Consider the following 15,223-nt stretch of genomic DNA (forward strand, 5'->3'; position numbering starts at 1 on the left):
AACACGTTAAATAATTTCATTCATCCGAAGCACTTTTATGGATTTACCTTTAAAGATTAACAATAAATTTATAAGATAGGTAGCTCCTGCAAAGAGGCTCCCTTGGGAAAGAGGTAGGACTGGATCTTGAAAATGAGGGTATATTGGATTGGGTCAGAAGTTTTACCATGCAACAGGCCACCTATAGACCAATCAAAAAATTGTTGCAACACTAAATCTGCAAAAATTGGTATCTAATATCAGAATAATAAAAAATGTATTTAGAATATATTGTAGAAAACAACACACATCAAAACTATACCTGATAACGCACATGTGAAAAACAACACTGTGTCCAATATTAACGGAAACACTGATCATACTGATTACGGAGTTGATTCCGGAAAAATAAGCACTATGAAAGAAAAAAAAGAAGAAAAAGAAACAATATATGTATGTGTAATCACAATAATTTATCAAATATATTTTGTGAAATGAATTATGTTATGAATAATAATATTATGTTGAAATAATATCTTGCCAAAAAGTGCTTCCCTTAACTATTAGGTAAGCTAACATGAGGGATACTAAGTTAAAGCTGTAAACTTAGTAAGTTGCTACAGCAAATATGCAATAAAGGTATTGTTACGTTGAAAAAAAAAGAAAAAAAAAAGAAAACAGACAGTACTGTTTTATATTTCAGGATTGTATCAATGTTACAAATGAAGGGTGTAAATTTAAGAAAGACATATATGAATTCAATCCTGACCACACCCATTTTGTCATGGTAGAAACTGAGACGCCAGATGACAAAGAAAAGGTGCAATACGTTGAATTCCGCTTTAATTTTGAGAGGCAGTTACAATGTCAGCTGGGAAGACCTAGACGTTATAAACGACTATTAAGTTTTGGTACGTTAGTATGATATACAATTTATTGTTATATAAAGTAATGTCATTCTGACATATGGCACTTAACCTTAACTCTTTTTGGTAAGATTTCACCAATTGTCAAAAAAGCTGTCAGATACTATTTTGAATTTCAGGCAGTTGGAAGAGGGAAGCAGTTGAGGAAAAGCAAATGTTGTAATAAACTCTTCCAACAATTTTCAAAATATAACATTTTTTAGAAAACTGTGCATATTTTGAAGTTGTGCAATTCTTCTCTTATACATTGTACACGGTTGGATAATTTTTTGCAGATTTTCAAAATAGTTACACTTGAATTAACTTTCAGCAAAATTCACAATGAAGGGTAACCATTTCATGTAATCAGTGAAGAGCTGTAAAACTTTCTAGAATGTTTATATATATACCAATTCTTAGAGGATGTAACATAAACTTTATGTTGACATTTAGAAAACAAATCTTGTAAGAATTTAAGGTGAAGTCATGAAATCGAAGGGTTACTCTCATTTGAGGGGTTGTTTCCAACCTTTTGAATAGATTTCTTCATAACAAAAGTTTTCTTTTCTAGGCCATCGTAAATGAAAAAGTTGAGAAGTAAAACTATGCTTGAAACATGTGTGTCACTGAAACGACTTTAAAGCACCCTCTGAAATCAATTATCTATATCAAAGTCAAAGGATAAAGTTTTAAATCAGAGACTTTTCTTGCTTTTGAACATGATTAGTCATAAAAACAGTTTTATTTTCTTACCTAAAGATTAAAAGAAGGAGAGGAGACATCAAAAATTTGCTTCAAACTCGTGCGTCACAAAGTGACAAGTGACGGAAGCCATTTAACCAGACCATTTTGTCAAAAAATACAATCAACACCTTTATAAATTAGTCCTTTGTTGTCGATAGCTATAAAATGCAATCAGCTGATAATTGATTTTCTGTCAAAATCTTAACGAGTTCAAGGTCAATTCCGAGTATTGTCTGACCTGGTAAAGTCCGAGAAACCAGAAAAAAAAGTAAATAAATCTTTATATATATTTCTTTCGCCAAATTCTTTCGCCAATGACAAATTTTAATCACCACAATTATTATTTTTTCACAAATTATGAAAATGGCGACCGCCAGCGGAAACTCTGTCAGAACAAGAAAAATATATGAAGCAACAAAAGAAAATGATTATTATGTGACGTCATTATTTAAAGTGACACAAATTCTAATGTTACTTGTTGTACACAGGCTGAAATATGTACATAAATAATTCCTTCTAGTTACATGTGAACCTGTATTAAGAGACAACTTCTCCCTTGAGTGGTCTTTGAATACAGGTTTGACTGTACAAAGTGAAAGTACCAGTAAAGAATATTATCTGAAAATTCATTCCAGATGCTAGGTCCATGAGTAAGTACATTAAATTGTTATAAAAATGGTGCTACTTTCTTACTAAAAAAACATATATACCACTGGTTGATACTTTAGTTTTTTTAGTATTTTAATTTGATTTTTAGGTGTCGGTATCATGCCACATTTTGTTTTAATGAGTTGCAACTACTAGGCTTAAATTTCATGAAAAGCGACATCCCTGAGGTGAGATGTAGCTGAGATAACAGACTTTATCCATCAAAAATGTTGACAGTACAGAGGCATGTTTTGGGGGAGCCCTGGTGCCCAGGCCCCATCCCCCATCCCCCCTTTTGTGGGAAAAATATGGTTGCTTATTTAGGGAATTACTGAAGTATAAATGGAGCAGGCCCCTAAAAAAAATGTTGCTGTCATTTGATACTTTAAATTAAGCAAAAAAGGTGAAGTTGTTTTATATATATATAATGGAATAGCTAAGGCCATGAAAAATTAATTGGTGGTTTTCCCTAACATGGGAAAATTTTAAAGACCCGGCAGGCAGGCTTTTTTTTTGTAACCATTTTATATCTATATGTTTTGTTTCTATAGCGGAACTATAATCTTGCATATTTTCCACACTTTTTTTTTTTTACGGAAAAATTAAATGACCGTCGGTAAAAAAATGACCTGGTCGGGTTAGGGGAAACCATCAATTATTTTTCCATGGCCTAAGTTTTATTATAAAACATTTGTGCTTAGATTTACTTTAAAAAGAGAACCATAAATCTTAACAATTGTACTGCTACATAATTTTTGTCCCCTGTTCTCTAAATCGCTGACAGCTTTTTTCTATGTATTGTCCTTAACCAAGACACCACTTGTAATAAATTTTGCAATATCATTGCAAGTGCAAAAGAAAAAAACTTAATGAAAGAAAAAGTTGATTTTAGGTTACCGGTATGGGTTTGTTCAAATATTTAATTGATGTTAAATAAACATGCATAGAAAATTAAAAAGTTTTGTACATTTGCATGCATAAGGGTTTCTTAGATTAGTTTATATAGATGCACATATTGGTTCTATAATTTCTGATACACTTAAAATGTCTTTAATCAACAGAAACTATATTCAGTTGACCTCAAATTTACCTACCTTTAATATTGCAGAGTTTTACAACTTTATAGTATTTCCAATTTAGGAAGAAAAAAAACCATAGAGATTAATTATGAATCAAAAAATAACCTGCAATACTAAAGGAACAAATTCACATATTATAGTTTTATAGTGGGTGTTTCAAACTGAATTCCTCCAAGAATGTTCTTTTTACATATAATTGTAAAGAAAATGCAACAACCCATTATTGAGTAACTTAAGTGTCTTCAAATAAATTCTGCAATAGGCTTTATATTAACAAAATTTAATTTTAAGATGTAATATCTAGTTTATACATAGGATTAATACACACAACGTATAAGTGAATTATATATGTAATATATGACTCGTGTATATAACTCTTAAAAAATCATACTAATATTATAAATAATTCATAACAGCAATTATAATTTAAGTAGTTATATATCAATTAAGATAAGTGTTTAATTATACTTGAATAAAAATAAAAACTTACGTGTGTGTCAGGACTTTTTTATTCATTTATTGACTTTGTATTGACCTTTTTCAAATTATGCTTGCCTAGGCTATGGGGAAATGATTTTTCTCCTGAATTAACTGCAACCAATAAGGATTTAAAACAGTTCATTGGTGTTATTTTTTAAGCATTTCATGTATGAATTGTCATTTTCTACCTTTTCAACTACGTTATAAAAAAAAAGTTCTTTAGTTTAATGATTGGTGGTGTCAAACATGTACAACTTACTGGATCTGTCTGCATCATCCTTACAGCCAAATGTAAACAACATAAATGCTTGATCACTGTTTTTTTTACTGCTATGTTAAAACGCACTAATGACTTTGAATACATGTGTAAGAGTTGTCTCCCATATACCAGGTCTACCCCCTTAAATGTTCAAAGCAGTATACACATTTGTTTTTGGGTTGAATGCAGATTTTCACGAAACCACAAAATCAAATATCGATGATGCAAAATTTCAAATTCCACCAAAAATTGGTAGCCACTATTAAAAATAAATGAATCCACTGTATAAAGTACATGTTTGTACATGTGCTATGCAATTTTTTTTAAATAGTTACTCAAGGTAGTGTTTGTTACACGATTTTTGGAGGATGAAAAGTAGGGGGGTGTACTAAAATAACTGCGTACTATATACAGCCGAATACGGTAGTCTTTCTTACATTTAATTCTAGTAATAATTTTGAACAGGTTCTGATGATGAGACCTCAGAAATAATTGAGCCAACAACACAACCAATTCCAGTGATTGGACTCGTCATACAGGGATCACCAAGAGGGATTGATCTAGTTCTCTTTTATCTGAGGAATAAAATGCCAATTGTTGTGGTCAAAGGAAGTGGTGGATGTGCCGACCTCCTGGCGTATGCCATAGAAGAATCACAAGAAAGGTCTGCAGATAGTCCATTCATGTTTTATAAAAGACCTGTTCCAGAATTTAATGCTTATAGGAAGGGCCTGTATTATGTGATTGTCTTTTCTAAGTAGCAATTTTCATAATCAAATCATATGTGCAGATTTGCTCTTAAGCTTTGGAATACAAAGCAAAACATTTTGTAATAATGTGTGTAAAAGTTGGCTTCTATATATGAAAACATTGTTGTCCATCTGGTAATGTAAGTTCTCTCATGTTAACAATTCTTGCCATATTTTTATGTGGGACAATGGTGTAACAGTACAGTATAAGGATGAAATGTAAAAATAAGCACTCTCACACTTACATATTTTTTTATATTTTATAAAGGTTATTTCAAAGGATTTCAAAGGATAATATCAACAAGGTCTTGGAACAATGCAGACCAACTATTTTCTGACCCTTTCTGAAAATTTGTTATTACCCTTGGACAGATTACCGTAAATATATGCAACACGAGGACATTGAAAAGCTGATATTTTTTTGAATTCATTCCTTCTTCCATCTATTCTTGATCTTATTCTTTTTCTAAGTAAGGAACTGAATTCATATATTGAATGAGGATGGTCCAGCGAAAATTTTGTGCAGTGCTGGGCAACACAGCAAGTCTTCTCAAAGTTATTTTGATGTAAATATATTTTCCAGACCAGATGGTGATTACGAAGAACATCATTTAAAACCAGAATTGCTGAAGATGATTGTCCATACATTTCCTAACACCTTCAAAGAAAACGACTTCGCAAAGAATGTACTGAGAGACAAAATACTGGAATGTGTGTCCTTGGCAACTGAAGTAAGTCTGTTAAAGTAACTTTTTGTGTTGCTCTCTAATATGGGTTAATTTATATTTAGTAGGGGTGTGATTTCTTTTAGAGGAAACATACTGACCTCTTAAATAGATTGTTGAACGGCATTCTTTATTAATTCATCCTGTTAAAAGTTTTATATCAAACAGCATCTTTATAGATATAAAAAAATGTGGTATGAGTGCCAATGAGACAACTCTCCATCCAAGTCACAATTTGTAAAAGTAAACCATTAAAGGCAAAAGTATTGTATTCGACATGGAGCCTTGTTAATCTACATGTTAAAAAAAATGCTGGAAATTGTAAAGTTTTTTAAGCAGTTAAGCTGCTTTATGCGAGCACCCTAGATTTATGTTCTACCCAAGAAATGCTGAAATATGTGCCACTTTTATTATCTGGCTGGCTATCATGTTATTTATAACTAATTGGACACTTTTTTCATACTTTTTATTCTGGAATATAAAAAATATTACCATAAAAACGTTAACTGGACGTCGATTTTCCCAAAAGTTTTGAAGTTGCACATAGGAAGTAGTGCTCGATAGAAATCCTTCTATAGTTTATTATCCCCTGTGATGTTGGCTAAGATGTCAAAGATCAATTGTATGAAATATTTGATCGCCGAAAATCTATAAAGATGAGTCGTTTACATTTCCCATATGGCAAAAGTCGTAGGAATATTGTTGGTCATCGATATGTATTACATACGTCAGTAGTCTATTAATCAGCTGATATAAGTTGGCGGCAATTTCAAATTACATAGAAGACGAAATTTACGTACCTTTTAAATTAGGAGAATTCTGATGATACATAGGTACTTTATTATTAATCATTTTATTCGTTTTTTTGTCTGAAATGATTGAAATGATTTAAATCATCTTTATTCAGTAATCTTAAATGTATGCTCATTTGTTTTCTTGTTAATATTATTCCGATTTCTCGCAAATGACCTTCATGCTTGTCAAATTAAGTTGTTGTTATTGTAGTTTTCTGATTGGTCGATGTCAAGGTCATTTTAAGATTGTTTCGCTTTTGTGAACAATGTAACATAATGCTACACGTGCTTTGATTAAGCTCAATGTGCTTCAATAAATATTGTGATTAAAACTTTAACAACTGTTTTCTAAAGGACGGCATTATTTAACTTCAAAGTCGCATATTTTGTAAAATATTAAGTCCGAATCTGTGACGCGTATCACACCGTAATTGTTTTTGATTTACAAGGACTTTTCGATTTCCGGTACAGAAATATACGACTTTTTTAAATGTTTTTTTTTAATAATTTTTCACATTTTAACACTCGTTAAGTGTTATTGAATCAATTCTATGCGGTTCCTTCAGCAACTTTATGCTTGCAAACGATTTCCCCATGAAAATAATATCAAAAGAAATCGCATGATACGATAAAAAGGTAACGACTAACGAGGCTCGAGAAACGTTAATATGTTTTCAACAAGTTGAAGTTACAAACAATTTTTTTTCTTAATTCCTACTATTACAGTTATTAAAAGTTTAAATAAATGTGTTTTTTTTTATTATGATATAAGTAATGGAAGACAGTTAAACCGTAATCAAGATATTTTAATTCAGTTATAATTTGAGACGTAAAAAAAATTGAGAGTGAACATGGTGAAAATGGGGAATGTGTCATAGAGACAATAACCAGATCTTAGAGCAGACAACAGTCGAAGGTTACCAATGGATCTTTACTGCAGGGAGAAACTCCTACACCCAAAGGATTGCTTTTGCTGGCCCCTTAACATAACAAAAATGTAAACTATTTCAACTAGTCACTTGTTCTGTTGGAACTTTTAAACCAGAGGAAGAACAAAGTAACTACAATGTAGTTAATAAGTTCCGGAGAACTTTTCGGCTAGCTAGTTCTTTCCGCCTGGAACTTTCCAACGTCGCAACAAAAGAGCATTTACAATAACTTGGACATCATACTAAAATCAGAAGTATACACAAGAAATTAATAAAATTTAAAAAAATGTACAAAACAATTATGAAAAATAAATATGATATACAGCTACAATCACCACATTAGTGGGTCCCCACTATGGCCAGGTACATACAGAATGTGGCGGCTTAAACATCTTAACTGGCACAAAACTCTCCCCTAACATAGGACAGTGTATGTGTATAATCTCAGACATTGAATCTTTATAAATATAAATTGGAAATAACTTTTGAAAGTGGAAGGATTGCATAACATAAACATTACTGTACAAGCATATTTTGGTACTTTAGAAATAGCTGAGAACAATGCCTGAGATAAATATTTTGACTAATTCTTTACACTATTCATCTGAACGTGGCCAAGTTTGCCTTTGGGTTTTTGATTAACTGCCTATAGCACCCTTTGGTGCTTTGATTATTTCTTGGATACCAATTTATCCTTGATTGATAAGAATTTGTTGTTTCACGGATATTTGATTTTGTAGTTATGCCAAAATCTGAACACAAACCTAAAGTAAAGTTGTACATTTGATATTCAAGGTAAACCTTTACCCAAGAACTCCTTGAAAATTGGTATCCCTCAAATAGTAATGAATCCACAACATGTAAATTACAGTCATTTCCAAGGTCGGTCAGACATGTGGCAATGTCCAGTAATAAGTGGTTTGGTCCAGTAAAATGTCATTTGAAAAAAAGGACAAGTGTCCCTGCCTCCCTGGTAGGTAGATGTAATAATTTTGTAATACTCACAATGTAAAAGACTATTGGACCAGTAATGCTAGAACAATTACTGGACCAAAAGACAATGAGGTCCAAAAAACCTACAGAACCTCTTTGTTAATGTTGTGCAGGATTATATATATAGTAACTACTTATCAATGTTTCAGGATGAGAGAACATTTGTGACAATACTAAATACCCAAGGTTGGGATGCTAACTTAGCAGATCTAGACAAGTATATACTGAAAGCTTTATTCAAAAGTGAGTAGAATATTTGTAATGACTAATGTTTTAATGTTACAACAATGATATCAGTGTTAGCTTTTTCTCTCTAATAAATAGGATACCACTACAGCCGTGTTTCACCATTGCATTTTGAAAAAATAATGCTCAAGTCATTTTTTTGGCAACAATAAAAAAAAATTATCTACAAATCTTACAATTTTTTTAGCAGATTATTTAAGTTACTTAATTTAGTCATTATACTATTTGGAAAATCTTAAAGCATTTCTGTTTGTGAAAGATTATTTGTAATGTACTTATAGGTGAAATAAAGAGTAACTCCAGGTGGAGAGAAAGAGCCTACAAAGACTTGACTCTGTTGCTCGACTGGAACAGACCAGATTTAGCTCAATCAGAGATATTTTCATCCAGAGATTTCTCTAGAATTAAGGTATGAAATTGCTAACAAACATATTAGAATAAGGATTGATATTTAGTATGCAGCCACTGCTTAAGGACCAGTTACCTTTATGAACAAATAACTATCACATGGCATTTTGAGTAGTGGTTCCAATTCTCATAACAGCAGTGTCAGATAAGGGAATCCTTAAAAAACTTTCAAAATCTCTTTGATGTGACTGCACTTCAAGCAGTTTTTGTCTCAGCTGCAGCAAAATGTATTGAAAGTGAGACAAAGGGGTTGCTTTTCATATGACATCATCGTCATCATTGGCATCAGCAATTGTTAACGATATTTTCTATAAAAATTACATCACTGTATGTAGATCTAAATTAATTTTTTAATTTCCAGTCCCTGCCCACTAGTAAAGCAACTTTAGATTAATTAAAAGTTGCTGTCTATCAGGTTGTCTTTTTCTTAATTTTATGCAGACAGACAAGACATATCTCTGTGTCAACTTTTATTGATAACCATACCATTACTTTTTATATCCCTTTCTCTTGGATGGGGATATGCAATGATTTACAATGGTTCTTCTGTCCGTTTGTCACGCTTCAGGTTAAAGTTTTGGTTTAAAGTTTTTGGTCGAAGTAGTTTTTGATGAAGTTGAAGTCCAATCAACTTTTTATGGGCATTATGTTTTCTGGTCTGTGTGTTCGTCTGTCTGTTCGCTCATCTGTTCGTTTGTTTGTCTGTTTGTCGGTTAGGTCAAATTTTGATGCATATTAGCTTCTGTCCATCAGATGTTGTTTAAAAAAAATCCAAAATCTTCTACAAAGCTATGTGTTACTAAACTTTGTCAGAATCCCAGATAGAATTCTTATGCGATTTTTCTCCTAAAACCATTAAATTTTTCTCATGTGAAATGAGATAAAGAAAAAAAACCCAATTAAAAAATGGGAAAAAGTGTGCAAAAGGAAGCGTAAGGTACCAAAGGGATAACCAAACTCTTAAAGCGGAATCTGAATTGACAATATCATGGCAGAACCTAAAGACAAACAACAATATACAAAGTGACAAGTGAGAGGTTTTGCTAGCTGTAAAACCAGGTTCAATCCACCATTTTCTACATTTGAAAATGCCTGTACCAAGTCAGGAATATGACAGTTCTTGTCCATTCGTTTTTGATGCGTTTTGTTATTTGATTTTGCCATGTGATTATGGACTTTCCGAATTGATTTTCCTCTGAGTTCAGTATTTTTGTGATTTTACTTTATACAAAGTACAATATAGAAACTAAGACTTAGCAACATGAACCCAATGAAAACTGGGATTGAATTTATGTACTTTAGAAGGGTAAGCTGATACTGCTCAGCATGTGGCACCTGTTTTAAAATTCACTCTTCAGTATGGTATGTAGAAAATTTTAAATTTCAATCAATAAAGATATTTCAATTAATATAAAAAAAAGATATCGTGGTATATGATTGCCAATGAGGCAATTCTTCACAAGAGACTAAATGACACAGAAATTAACAATTATAGGTCACTGTATGGCCTTCGGCAATGAGCAAAGCCCATACGGCATAGTCAGTTATAAAAGCCCACAAATTGACATATGTAAAACAATTCAAACAAGATAACTAACTGACTAATTAATGTACAAAAAATTAACAAAAAGCAAATATATAACACAGCAACAAACAACCACTGAATTACAGGCTCCTGACTAAGTTCCTTCTTGCACAAGGTTTCCTTATTTTGATAACAATTACTTTTGTGAATGATTTGAAATGACAATGTATTCTTTTGTTTCAGGTCGACAAGACATTATTTGAGAAGTCCCTTATCAGGACTGACAGGGAAGAATTTGTATCTCTATTTTTAGATCAAGGATTCTTAATTCACAAATACTTGAACCACAAGCATCTTAAGTATTTATTTGATAAGGCTGAAGATTCAGAATTCTTTACCACAGTTTGTCTGGAAGGAGTACTTGGAAAGACTCATATTGTAAGAGACTATTACAGCTGATTTATTTTAGTGTATGCAAGAAGGTCTGGATGGATGAGGGCTGTTCCAGAAAGTACGATATCCCCCTCATGGAAGGCACTTTATTAACCCCAACCTCACTCCCTATGCATTTTGGTATTTTAAATACAACCACCGACATAATATTAAAAAAGACTTGCTTTCCCTGAGAAGCTGGGATGTCCTAAATGTTTTTATTTTGAACATTTTTTTTTTTTTACCATAAATCTTTTCATTTTTTTTCCCTCTATTTTGTCTTATTTTTAATAAGGTATTTTTTTTTTTTTTTACCATAAATCTTTTCATTTTTTTTCCCTCTATTTTGTCTTATTTTTAATAAGGTATTGGGACATTTATTGTTGCAATTATTCAAGAATGGACAAAAATTTGAGTTTAATTATTACGAATTTTGCTATTTCGTAAAAATCTGCTTAAAGGTCTTATGTTTCCGTTATCAAAATGTTAGTTATTGAAATAATAACCCAGTCGCATTATTCACTTAATAAAAACCTCACAATAATTTCTAAATTTAAAGTATTGTTTAGAGCTAATTTCCTAATGCATGTAGATTAAGACTTTGGTTTGCCTGCTTTGTTTGTTTCAGGGTTGATTTCTATTATTTGGTAATGTCCAATCAAATCTAAATAAGATGTATACAGGTTTAACTTTGCTTAGCTATATTGTTTTCAGATGCCAATCTTAGTTACAACACTTGGGCAAACCTTTATACAAACAAAGCTAGCAAGTCAACCAAAGCCTTAATCTATATGCATTAGGAAATTAGCCCTTATAGACGGCAGTGTAACACATTGTTTTATTTTTTTTTTATAGATTCCGGATCAGCCTTTACCACAGGATTTTTTAGTGAATGATTTAAACAAACTTGTAGCCAAGTTGTCAGGAATAAAGGACTTTGTTCAGCCTTATGAATTATCTATGAACTCTGTGGAACTTTATATGTTGGACCCAGTAGTTGCTGAAAGAAAGGTTAGATGCATATAATGGCTTTGCTCATTGTTGAATGTTGTACGGTCTATAGTTGTTAATTACTGTTTCATTTAGATCTCTTGTGGAGTGTTGTCTCATTGGCAATCATGTCACATCTTCTTTTTTATATATACATAATAAATAAATTAAGATCGAAAAGTTAAGGTTTAAATACAAAAACAAAAATCTAAAAAGAAATAAAATTCTGAGATTATGATAGAAATATTTATACAGTTTTTATCAATCATAATTAAAGTCATATGAAACGGATTGTGGTGAAAAATAATTGTTATCCAATTCTTGAACCAATGCATGTATATATCGTAAACTTAGTCTTCTGTGCACGATTTTATCATTTTTTACGCAAACATATCGTATAATGGTAAATTTTTTTTTTTCTCTCTGTCTGCTTTGATGTGAAATTATGGTAGCTCATGAATTTTCGTGTTTTGAAGTCCTAGTTCACTGATTGTCACCTTATAGTGAACAATCAACAAAGAAGCATGGATATTGAGCACATGTTTAACATATACAATCAGATAATAGTTCAGTTGACGATCCATTTGTATTGTTATCACCAGGTTTTTACGAGAAGGTTAACGCTAAGGTCAGTTTGCATAGGGAAAATATGTTGGCGAATTGCTTTTGGAAGCAAGCAATTAAAAAAAGTAAACTTCTTCTAATTGTGGACAAATTAAAGAATGTTCTTCAGAAAAAAGTATATGTACATAGGTTTAATTATGAAACTATCCATTTATTTTCGTTGATACCAATTTTTATGGTTTGAGAAAAACTTGCATATTCATGGATTAATTTAGTGGTTTTGGCAAAGTCTGCATACATTTCTTTAGAAATCTTGTAACTAGTTGAACATTTAAATTCAAGGTTCCCCTGTACCCACAAAATCCACACAAATTGGTATCCAACAAATATTAATGAATCCACAGTAATGTTGACGACAAGCGTATGAATTTTGGGAGATAGTTTATATGATTTTGATATGGAGAAATTACAGATATTATACAAATATAACCTTTGTATGAGGTCGATACAAGGATATACTTCTTTGGGTCGATATATTGACCTGATACAAAGGCTATATTTGTTATATTATTAATTTCCGACCACATTTGGAATTTTATAGATATCATATTGTCTCCGAGACAATAACAACATATTAATTGTTATTTCAATTACATTTTTCTTTTTTTTTTTTTACATCTTATGTATTTAAAGATTTTTTTCCTCAAATAATCCATCATAGATATTTTTTTATAAAACTTTACACAATATCATGAAATTCATTACATGAAATCACAAAGTATACCAGTTTTTAGATATTCTAAAAATAAGCGTGCAATATGCTTTTTGCTGTGCAATATGCTTTCTGCTATCCACCGTTTTCTATCTATCTTCGAAAATATAGTTTAACATGTGACTATCCCTAAACGAATCAAATTTGTTAAAATATACGAATTAATAATATTGACCACTAGCAAATTACCTTGTGAACCGGTGAATTGTTGTGGTGTAAACACTCCAACCTATGGAATGTTCCCAAAGACAGTGACTACATTGAGCTTTATTTGCATAATACAAAATGTAATATGAGCTACTGCTTTAGATGAATTCATGTTAATCAAAGGTCAGGTTGGGGCTGTTAAAAAATTTATCAGATTTGAGGATGAGAATTGATGAAATATCAGTGGTTGCATTTTCATTCAAATTTTCGTTACAATTATAAGCCAAATGAATTATTTTGATTTTAATTTTATGAGAGATCAGAGTTAAGAAATAGTGCCTCTCATGCCCCCATGCAGTTAAATCTGGAACAGCCCTTTCCTAACTTAAGCTGTTTCACTCTTAAATATTAATAAATATTATACAGCCAGTGGCAGAAGAAATTTGAAAATAGATTGGTTAACACATACTATTGATTCATTTTATTTCTCGGGTACCAATTTTTGTGTATCAAGGAAATCTAATTTGTTCATGGACAATTTATTTCTTGGTTTTGGCGATGTCTGCATACAGGCATTCAGAAAATTTGTCATTCCTTACAAATTTAATTTCAAATTTAATGAACGACATGGTTCACCCATTGCTGCAAAATTCATGAAAATTGGTATCCAACGAATAATATTGAATCTACAGTATGTGCTTTCTGTTGTAATATATAATGTTACTCCATATTACAGGCTATTTATTAATTGTCTCATCAAATGGGCTGTTTTGTTTAGTCGACATAAACTAGCGAAAGTCCTTTATATTGTAACTTTATTTTACAGGCTATTAATTGTCTCATTATATGGGCTGTTTTGTTTAGTCGACCTAAACTAGCGAAAGTTCTGTGGTATAGATGTGATGAACCAATTCCTGTGGCTCTCATCTGTAGTAATATGTACAGAGAATTGTCCAAATGTTCTATGGAACTGTATCAACGGACTGAAATGGAGGCCTGTGCAAAGTATGTATGAAATACCATAACAACTGATGTATTTTAAATACTTATTATAAATTAGCATAACTTACAAGTGCCATACAAGAAGTATTATCGATTGCATGTTTTATTGTCATGTACTCCTATTTCAATATCCCGAAATCCCTAAAGATTACACCCATATTGAAATTATGTGCCTGATGTTGTTGGATTGAGGATTTTTTTATTTTTAATTCCAGACCTTGACACTTATTTAGTTTTCAGCAAAATGAAAGGCTTATTTTCTGAATTCAACTCCTAAAGTTATCAATCTAGATTGATTAAGGGGGTACCCAACACTATACCCCAAAAAAATCCTGTCGTTTAATTTTTCTTAATTTTTTTTTCATTGATAAACTAGGCCAACCTAAACATCTTGTAAAAATTTTAAAAGATTTGAACCATAGGTTTAAAAGATTTGGCAACTCAAACATGGCATCTTTTACATACAGTATCGGCCAAAATTGGAAGTTTCTGAAATATGGGTATATGGTTAAATATTTTAATTTTTTTTTAAATTAAATCCTAAATTGACAATAGCATAGCTAATAATGATAGCTGAGGTGAATATTAGGTCATTTATACCCTTTTCTTGTAAGTTTTTTATTCCGGATTTAAAATTTTGCCCGAATTTTAAAAGGGAGTATCAGAATCAGCCTCGAAAAGTGAATGCTGTGCTTCTAGTATTTGAAGAAGAAATTTTTTTTTGAAAAAAAATGTGTCGTTTAATTTTTTCAAAAAACTAAGCATTTGGAGTGCTATACTAGTCGGTCGTTCTTGCAAAATCTTTTTAAAATTTATCCGTTAGATTTTTTGGTATTTAAGTTTAAAATACGCC

At 31.4% G+C, this 15,223-nt stretch overlaps 1 protein-coding gene across 4 annotated transcripts in view; it reads left to right on the forward strand.

Annotated features, from left to right (window-relative positions):
• Nucleotides 1-15,223, forward strand: part of LOC143047443 (transient receptor potential cation channel subfamily M member-like 2) — a 76,665-nt gene that overhangs the window by 14,951 nt on the left and 46,491 nt on the right. For 3 of the 4 annotated variants that reach the window (XM_076220508.1, XM_076220507.1, XM_076220509.1), the window contains 9 exons: nucleotides 683-890; nucleotides 2,264-2,278; nucleotides 4,560-4,758; nucleotides 5,427-5,574; nucleotides 8,434-8,527; nucleotides 8,812-8,939; nucleotides 10,707-10,901; nucleotides 11,751-11,906; nucleotides 14,195-14,373. In XM_076220508.1, coding sequence (XP_076076623.1) covers nucleotides 683-890; nucleotides 2,264-2,278; nucleotides 4,560-4,758; nucleotides 5,427-5,574; nucleotides 8,434-8,527; nucleotides 8,812-8,939; nucleotides 10,707-10,901; nucleotides 11,751-11,906; nucleotides 14,195-14,373 — 1,322 coding nt within the window. The remainder of the gene's footprint in view (nucleotides 1-682; nucleotides 891-2,263; nucleotides 2,279-4,559; nucleotides 4,759-5,426; nucleotides 5,575-8,433; nucleotides 8,528-8,811; nucleotides 8,940-10,706; nucleotides 10,902-11,750; nucleotides 11,907-14,194; nucleotides 14,374-15,223) is intronic. The other variant, XM_076220510.1, reaches the window with a different exon arrangement.

The sequence above is a fragment of the Mytilus galloprovincialis genome, chromosome 10 (genome assembly GCF_965363235.1).
Source record: "Mytilus galloprovincialis chromosome 10, xbMytGall1.hap1.1, whole genome shotgun sequence".
In the NCBI taxonomy this organism is placed as follows: domain Eukaryota; kingdom Metazoa; phylum Mollusca; class Bivalvia; order Mytilida; family Mytilidae; genus Mytilus; species Mytilus galloprovincialis.